Raw genomic sequence first — 9,557 nt, 5'->3', positions numbered from 1 at the left:
TATAAAAGTTTTCATAGTTGTTAGACAGTTGATCTGTCAAGCCTTCTCTCACTTCAGTTATTGGCAAATGTTTGACCATCCTGAAGCTAAATTGGACTGGTGATCTGTCAGTTGTCTTTTTGTAATGCGACCTATTGTGGCTCAGAATGGTCTGTGGTTGGATTATAGTTGCGAGTGCGACTGATTACATAGCGCACTTGCAATAGGTCTGTCCTGCTTTGCGTGTCTATGGGAGTGCCTGTGCATCTCACACACCCACTGGCATTTCTTTCACACGCGGAGTGGTGTGGAGAGTGGAAAGGGAGAGGGACGGCAGCTGTGCATAGCAGCGGAGGGAGACAGAATCCGAATATCGCTAACCAAGACGCTCGGCTCTTCAATTTGACCTGGTATCATTTTCACGTGATACTAAGCAACGCTTATTGCTAGGATGCCTGTAATTGTATATTACACCTAAAACGGGCCCTTTAATTCGCTTTTGTTTTTTTGTGGGGGGGGGCGAATGCAACTTTGCATAGGTATTCAATGAAACCTTGCCTTCTCACGTATTCCTATGCTGTTCCTCTTTTAAATGAGATCTGATCATTTATTATTAGAGCAAAAGCCAATTGTGTCAGGAAGAAGAGCGTTTGTTCCTCAAATTGGTCGAGTTACAGTTTCCTCTTCTGTTTTTATACTATAGCCTACTATCAGCTATTCTGCTTGAATCCAGCCTAAAACAGTTTCATCTGCTGAGGATACCCGACTGACTGAGCGGAGATGGGGGTAAGGGCTATTTCCATTCTAATTGGTGTGCGTAACAATGAGTCCATGAATGGATAGCTGTAACCTATGAGGCATGTGTAACGCACCTGAAAGAGAATAAATATCATATTAGAATGGCATAGTCCACCATAGTATTTCGATTGCTTGTGAAACTATGGCAAATTGGTGCGACTTTACTTGCATGACTGTTAAACGTGTGCAGTGTAGCTATGTTGATTCAATGCAATCGCACGAATTACAGTGCAACACCTTTAATTACTGTCTATTCTTTCATTACCTTATATTTTCTTGCCATGTCTGTGTTAAATAGCAACATTACTGACATTGTTATAATCTGTTATCTGCCCTGTTTTCCGAATTGCACCCGAACCGATCCGCGACACACTTCCAATCTTCTCCTCTCCAGACGCCAGTCGGTGCGTCATAATGGAGTTACCAGGAGAGGGGAATCTGTTGTTTCATTCCCGCTCCAAAATGGACATTAATAACGCTAAACATCTGTAGGCTATCGATGGATGGACCTAGATGGATGGACCTCGTGCCAAATTGAAAATAAGCTGTTCTCTAAACCCAAATCCCAAATTAGCCGGATGTTTTTTTTGGGCCATTCACTATTTGGAAACTATATTTCATTGAATTTGAATGGCACATATAGATATTGCCAAGAAGAATTACAATAGGTTAGGCTACCGAAGAAAGGCAATGGTGATGCAGTAAGGATGGCGGACAACCTTATCAATGCTCGACATCTCATTAAATCTAAATAGGTCTAATTCCATTACATTATGAGTCTGGTTGTAATAATTTTGTTTCACGTTTTGACCCCTTGCTTTTATTGCACACTGATGGCCTCCGTGATTGTAATTTGGAATTGATGGGGAGGCGACACGGACACATTCAGAGGGTGGGTGTGGGATACTAAATGCCGATAGATAATATTTGAATTGTCGACCACTTGTTTTATACCCATCCTACAGAGTAATATTTTAAGTCACGGAAGCTGTATAAGTCGTTGCTTATGGATATACCGAAAGGGAATTAGTGGAGAGGTTCGGTTGGCGTACCAATCGGAAGCAGACAGATGCGTCAAAATGGATGCCCAATTCCCCATTTCGATGTAGGTTAGGGAAGTTGTCATAGCCTAATAATCAAGCATGCCAGTGTAACAGAAAACCTTGCTCATTTCCAGTGGCGATTTTGGCACGTACATTTTGGTGGGGCAAAAAAAGATATGTGGGATGCATTCCAGCAAAGCCACTACACTACACAACACAACACTAAACAATACATTAATTGCACTATACCACTGCTACACTTGGCTATCAGCGGAGCCTTGTCTGGCAACTAAACACTTCATTCAGCCTCATTTACTGCCTTTTAAAAATCCATAACTGATATGGCTGACTTGCTTTAACAAATGTGGTTTCTACTGACAATTGAGATGTACACGCTATGGCATAAGGGGACGACAAGCAGATAAGAGGCAATCTGTAATTTTGATTAAGACATTCATTTTGAAATGTGCAGTTACAGAATTCAGAACATGGGCATTCTTACAGTGTTCTCCCTGTACACCAAGTCAGAACCATAGGATAAATAAAGGGGGCATATAAGCAGACAATGAAAGCTCTTATAATATTCAATGATTACATTTCTCAAAAACAGGTTATAGGCTACATGTGCACCACCAAGTTAGAACAGCAGGCGAAATTAAAAGGTGAAAATAGACCAAATTATTAGGGTGAGGCTACTAACAACTTACACAACATACACTTAGTATTACTTTCTTAGCTACAGTATACATACAGTTGAAGTTGGAAGTTTGCATACACCTTAGGTTGGAGTCATTAAAACTCGTTTTTTAACCACTCCACAAATTTCTTGTTAACAAACTATAGTTTTGGCAAGTCGGTTAGGACATCTACTTTGTCATTGACACAAGTCATTTTTCCAACAATTGTTTACAGACAGATTATTTCACTTATAATTCACTGTATCACAATTCCAGTGGGTCAGAAGTTTACATATACTAAGTTGACTGTGCCTTTAAACAGCTTGGAAAATTCCAGAAAATGATGTCATGGCTTCAGAAGCTTCTGATAGGCTAATTGACATCATTTGAGTCAATTGGAGTTGTACCTGTGGATGTATTTCAAGGCCTACCTTCAAAGTCAGTGCCTCTTTGCTTGACATCATGGGAAAATCAAAAGAAATCAGCCAAGACCTAAGAAAAAAAATTGTAGACCTCCACAAGTCTGGTTCATCCTTGGGAGCAATTCTCAAACGCCTGAAGGTACCACGTTCATCTGTAGAAACAATAGTACGCAAGTATAAACACCATGGGACCACGCAGCCGTCATACCGCTCAGGAAGGAGACGCGTTCTGTCTCCTAGAGATGAACGTACTTTGGTGCGATCCCAGAACAACAGCAAAAGACCTGAAGATGCTGGAGGAAACAGGTACAAAAGTATCTATATCCACAGTAAAACGAGTCCTGTATCGACATAACCTGAAAGGCCGCTCAGCAAGGAATTAGCCACTGCACCAAAACCACCATAAAAAAACAGACTACGGTTTGCAACCGTGAAGCACAGGGGTGGCAGCATCATGTTGTGGGGGTGCTTTGCTGCAGGAGGGACTGGTGCACTTCACAAAATAGATGGCTTCATGAGGAAGGAAAATTACGTGGATATATTGATGCAACATCTCAAGACATCAGTCAGGAAGTTAAAGCTTGGTCACAAATGGGTCTTCCAAATCACAATTACCCCAAGCACACTTCCAAAGTTGTGGCAAAATGGCTAAAGGACAACAAAGTCAAGGTATTGGAGTGGCCATCACAAAGCCCTGACCTCAATCCCATAGAAGTGAAAAAGCATGTGCGAGCAAGGAGGCCTACAAACCTGACTCAGTTACACCAGCTCTGTCAGGAGGAATGGGCCAAAATGCACCCAACTTATTGTGGGAAGCTTGTGGAAGACTACTCGAAACGTTTGACCCAAGTTAAACAAGTTAAAAGCAATGCTACCAAATACTAACTGAGTGTATGTAAACTTCTGACCCACTGGGAATGTGATGAAAGAAATAAAAGCTGAAATAAATAATTCTCTCTACTATTATTCTGACATTTCACATTCTTAAAATAACGTGGTGATCCTAACTGACCTAAAACAGGGAATTTTTACTCGGATTAAATGTCAGGAATTATGAAAAACTGATTTTAAATGTATTTGGCTAAGGTGTATGTAAACTTCAGACTTCACCTGTATCTCCCTGGCATGTTACATAATTTATGCAGCAGCATACAATATATTTTTGGACTCACCTTGTGATGAGTGGTCCTCACCACGTGGTCCTTCGTGGGCAAATTTTGTCATCAAACTTTGTCATCAAAGTCTGGCATTCTCTGGATTTATGGTGCTTTCAAGACAACTGGGAACTCGAAGGAAAAAAAAGTTAAATCATGATGACATCAGTGATCTTCAGGTAATAGCTCTAGAAAGAGGCCCGAGTTTCCAATTTCAAATTCTGAGTTGGATGAAAGTTCAAAACGTATTTTCCCAGTCGTAGCTTGTTTTTCCTGAGTTCCCAGTTGTTTTGAACTCACTAAAGTCATATTTTGCAGTTCCAAGTTACAGTGGTTTTGAGCGAGGCACAAATCATGCTTCATTTACGGTATGTTGATGTTTATAATTTTTAACTAGGAAAAGAGACCCTTAATCTTAGACTTGGGACCACACATTCACTCCACCGAATAGCAGGCTAATGATTGCTTTGCAATGCTTGCAGTTAGCCACTGATTCCTTCCAAACCACTCATTGTTGAATTTGCAATTTCCAGCTTGTTGTGTAATGTTTATGTCCAATGGCCGATGAGCACAGATACATTTTATCTGTAATTTATCTTCATTATTTCTCTTCATATGACAAGGATTAAAAAGGATTTGCCAGTAGATTGTCGACTTGATTCATGATGATGACTGCTAGCTAAGATTTTGAAATTATGATGCCAGTCAAAGCTTCTGTAGATATAACGTGATTTGATGTAATTGCATCTGTGGCCAATGAAATTGAGCCTTCTTGGATGGGCATTTCTAATGTAACTCTATGGCAGCACCCAAGGGGCTTGAATTTTCGAGCTCTACCCTGAGATTTGGTGGTGACGTAGTGTCCCCATGAGTGACAGAACACTGAGCCAATCACGGCGCCACGCTCCGTATTTTCTGCTGCCTTGCCCCACCACCACAGAAAGCACTGAGCTAGGCTGAAACACCTGCATTTTGGAGCTGCCTTACTCAAGAAAACATAAAAGAGACCATGTTTGTATGCGGCTTTATTAACTCAATGATATATATATATTTTTTTTTACATTATTTGCAAACTGATATGTGATATGTATTAATGCCAAAATAACATGCAATACAGGCAAGCCCCCAAAAATTCCCTGCCCCACCTGCCCCAAATGACGGGTCGCCACTGCTCATTTCATTTCTATCTGACACAGACTGCCAAAGTCCTATTGATTAGCCATGGCAAAAAATACAAAATGTTCCAATCCATCATTGTATAGCCTGCCTTAAACCGATGATGTCATGATTCATGGTTTGTGATGAAATATGTTCCGTGCTATCCAGGATCCTTTGGACGTCCCTACCCCATTGAAATTTAAAATGGTTAAGGTTAGGGTTAAGATTATGGTTAGGGTAAGGGTTAAAGTTAGGGTTAGGGTTTATGCTAGGCAATTCCAAAGGATACTGAATAGCACTGGCCAATGAAATACACTGGCCCTTATTCCTTTAGTTGGACCTAATTTGGGGCGACAGTTGATCTCACGGGATGAGTATTAAGGCTATCATCAGTCTACTTGAAATGGTGTCACGCTGTCATGGTCGTAATGCCCGTCGGATAGCCGGAGAGGGGGACCGTGTACAACTCAATCATTTTCACACTTCAAAGAGGGAGTCTGGCCAGAGCGAGAGGAAACTCCCATACTAGGGCTAGGATTCGTTGACATACCGCCATGGGGGGATAAAAACGGGGTGGTCAGGTTTATAAATGGTTGTACTTGACAAGACACCAAGGCCATCCAAATCAATCAATCAATAGAGGCTGGCCCAGGGACAAAATATGGGAGAAGGTCAGCCATTGTATTAGGCCTTGTGGTGGAGTGGTTCTTGCCAGAGACACAGATTTGAGATGATACCCCATAGAATGAGGGAGGGTCCTGACGGAGATGAAGAATGTGGGAGGGAGGAAAGATAGCAGGGAAGTCTCTGTGGTGAGCAGTGGTGGGAAAAGTATCCAATTGTCATACTTGTGTAAAAGTAAATTTACCTTAAAAGAAAATGACTTGAGTAAAAGTCACCCAGGAAAATACTACCTGAGTAAAAATCTAAAAGTATTTGGTTTTAAATATATTTAAGTATCAAAAGTAAATGTAAATGCTAAAATATACTTAAGTATCAAAAGTAAAAGTATAAAGCATTATTACGTTTCAGGTAAGACCCGAATGCAGACTGTGTCGAAGTAACAATGTTTATTACAACAACAGGGGCAGGAAAACGACAGGTCAAGGCAGGCAGGGGTCGATAATCCAGAGTAGTGGGGCAAAAGTACAGGACGGCAGGCAGGCTCAGGGTCAGGGCGGACAGAAAAGGTAAAACCGGGAAAAACAGGAACAATCAAGAGACAGGAACAGAGGGAAGAACGTTGTTAGGCTTGACGAAACAAAACGAACTGGCAACAGACAAACAGAGAACACAGGTATAAATACATAGGGGATAATGGGGAAAATGGGCAACACCTGGAGGGGGGTGGAGACAAGCACGAAGACAGGTGAAACCGATCAGGTGTGACAAGCATTTAAAATTCCTTATATTAAGCAAACCAGACAGTTCCATTTTTTAAATGTATGTATAGCCAGGGGCACACTCCAACCCTCAGACATCATTTACAAATGAAACGTGTGTTTAGTGAGTCCGCCAGAATGACCAGGGATGTTCTTTTGATAGCTGTATGAAATTGGACCATTTTCGTGTCCTGCTAAGCATTCAAAATGTAACGAGTACTTTTGGGTGTCATGGAAAATGTATGGAATATTGCAGTGCTAGCTGTGCCACTAGAGATTCTGGGTTCGAGTCCAGGCTCTGTTGCAGCTGGCCGTGACCAGGAGACCCATGGGGCGGCGCACAATTGGGTTAGGGGAGGGTTTGGCCGGCAGGGATGTCATTGTCCCATCGCGCACTAGCGACTCCTGAGGCGGGCCGGGCGCAGTGCACGCTGACACGGTCGCCAGGTGTACGGTGTTTCCTCCGACACATTGGTGCAGCTGGCTTCAGGGTTAAGTGTGCATTGTGTCAGGAAGCAGTGCGGCTTGGTTGGGTTGAGTTTCGGGTGACGCACGGCTCTCAACGTTCGCCTACCCCGAGTCCGTACGGGAGTTGCAGTGATGAGACAAGACTGTAACTACCAATTGGATACCATGAAACGGGTGAAAAAGGTGTAAAACATTTTTTTATAATAATAAAAAAGATTGATGAGGGAAAAAACAATTGAATCCATTTCAGAATTAGGCTGTAATGTAGAAGGGTCTTGGTCAGCCATTGTTATGATTGATGGCTGAGAAGAAGAGTGATGGCTAGATTATGTCTTCTGTTTTCTTTCCTCCATGGCTGCCATTAATGTCCTTGGTGTTGGCTGTGGATGAATAACCAATCCCAGGGCTTCTTTGGGAGGCTGCTGTGGATGATGGAATGTGTTTGTGTGTGTGTGTGTGTATGTATGTATGTATGTATGTATGTATGTATGTATGTATGTATGTATGTATGTATGTATGTATGTATGTACTGCATGTATGTATGTATGTACTGCATGTATGTGTGAGACAGAACAGGGGGGCAGTTCTGCTATATGTATACAGTAATCTGCAGTGACTACTGCATATAGCCTGCCCTATACAGTGCATTCAGAAAGTATTCAGACCCCTTGACTTTTCCAAATTTTCTTATGTTACAGCCTTATTCTAAAATGGAATAAATAATTTTTTCCCCTCATCAATCTACATACATTACCCCATAATGACAAAGAAAAAACAGGTTTTAAGATTTGATTTTCAAATTGATAATTTTTTAAAAACTCAAATATCACATGTACATAAGTATTCAGACTCTTTATTCAGTACTTTGTTGAAGCACCTTTGGCAGCGATTACAGCCTCGGGTCTTCTTGGGTATGACGCTACAAGCTTGGCACACCTGTATTTGGGGAGTTTCTCCCATTCTTCTCTGCAGATCCTCTCAAGATCTGTCAGGTTGGATGGGGAGCGTCTCTGCACGGCTATTTTCAGGACTCTCCAGAGATGTTCGATAGGATTCAAGTCCGGGCTCTGGCTGGGCCACTCAAGGAAATTCAGAGACTAGGCCCGAAGCCACTCCTGCGTTGTCTTGGCTGTGTGCTTAGGGTCGTTGTCCTGATGGAAGGTGAACCTCCGCCCCAGTCTGAGGTCCTGCGTGCTCTGGAACAGGTTTTCATCAAGGATCTCTCTGTACTTTGCTCCATTCATCTTTCCCTCGATCCTGACTGGTCTTACAATCCCTGCCACTGAAAACATCCCCACAGCATGATGCTGCCACCACCTTGCTTCACCATAGGGATGGTGCCAGGTTTCCTCCAGATATAACGCTTGGCATTTAGGCCAATAAGTTCAATCTTGGTTTCATCACACCAGAGAATCTTGGCTCTCCTGGTCTGAGAGTCCTTTAGGTGCCTTTTGGCAAACTCCAAGCGGGCTGTCATGTGCCTTTTACTGAGGAGTGGCTTTCTGTCTGGCCATTCTACCATAAAGGCCTGATTGGTGGAGTGCTGCAGAGATGGTTGTCCTTCTGGAAGGTTCTCCCATCTCCACAGAGGAACTCTGGAGCGCTTTCAGAGTGACCATCTGGTTCTTGGTCACCTCCCTGACCAAGGCCCTTCTCCCCCGATTTCTCAGTTTGGCCGGGCGGCCAGCTTTAGGAAGAGTCTTGGTGGTTCTAAACTTCTTCCATTTAAGAATGATGGAGGCCACTGTGTTCTTGGGGACCTTCAATACTGCAGAAATGTTTTTGTACCCTTTCCCAGATCTGTGCATCCACATAATCCTGTCTCGGAGCTCTATGGACAATTCCTTCCACCTCATGGCTTGGCTTTTACTCTGACATGGACTGTCAACTGTGGGACCTTATATAGACAGGTGTGTGTCTTTCCAAATCATGTCCAATAAATTGTATTTACCACAGGTGGACTCCAATGATCAATGGAAACAGGATGCTCCTGAGCTCAAGTTCGAGTCTCATGTCAAAGGGTTTGAATAGTTATGTAAATAAGGTATTTCAGTTTTTTTTTGTTGCTACATTTGCAAATGTTATAATGAGGTATTGTGTGTAGATTGATGAGAATGTTTATTTATTTAATCAATTTTTAGAATAAGGCTGTAACGTAACAAAATGTGAAAAAGTCAAGGGGTCTGAATACTTTCCGAATGCGCTGTATGTAATGTGTAACGTTTCTTGACAGCATCCGCTAAGTTATAGGACCTGTATTGGTTTGTCTCCTCTCAATCAATGTCTGATTTATTGAACTAGTCTGGAATCTGAATAACCTGAGGACAGCCAATAAGCCACATGGTCTCCACTTTGATGAACACAGCAAGTGTCTTAGTATGTCCATGATATAGCTCTCATTTGCATTCTCCTCCCCGCCCCTCCTCTATTGTGATTGGTTGAGCAACACCCTTGCCCCAATTGTCAATCCAATAAA

General features: G+C 42.3%; 1 protein-coding gene across 2 annotated transcripts in view; it reads left to right on the top strand.

Annotated features, from left to right (window-relative positions):
- Nucleotides 1-206: 206 nt before the first annotated feature.
- LOC106588414 (sodium/potassium-transporting ATPase subunit alpha-3) overlaps nucleotides 207-9,557 on the top strand; it is a 34,262-nt gene continuing 24,911 nt past the window's right edge. Inside the window, exons 1-2 of one of the 2 annotated variants that reach the window (XM_014177362.2) lie at nucleotides 207-389; nucleotides 683-765. In XM_014177362.2, coding sequence (XP_014032837.1) covers nucleotides 760-765 — 6 coding nt within the window. In that variant the 5' untranslated portion in view covers nucleotides 207-389; nucleotides 683-759. Of the gene's footprint in view, nucleotides 519-682; nucleotides 766-9,557 lie in introns of both variants that reach the window. The other variant, XM_014177361.2, reaches the window with a different exon arrangement.

The sequence above is a fragment of the Salmo salar genome, chromosome ssa27, assembly GCF_905237065.1.
Source record: "Salmo salar chromosome ssa27, Ssal_v3.1, whole genome shotgun sequence".
Taxonomy (NCBI): domain Eukaryota; kingdom Metazoa; phylum Chordata; class Actinopteri; order Salmoniformes; family Salmonidae; genus Salmo; species Salmo salar.
Note: the sequence above shows the minus strand (reverse complement) of the source record. Positions and strands in the feature narration are given on the sequence as shown.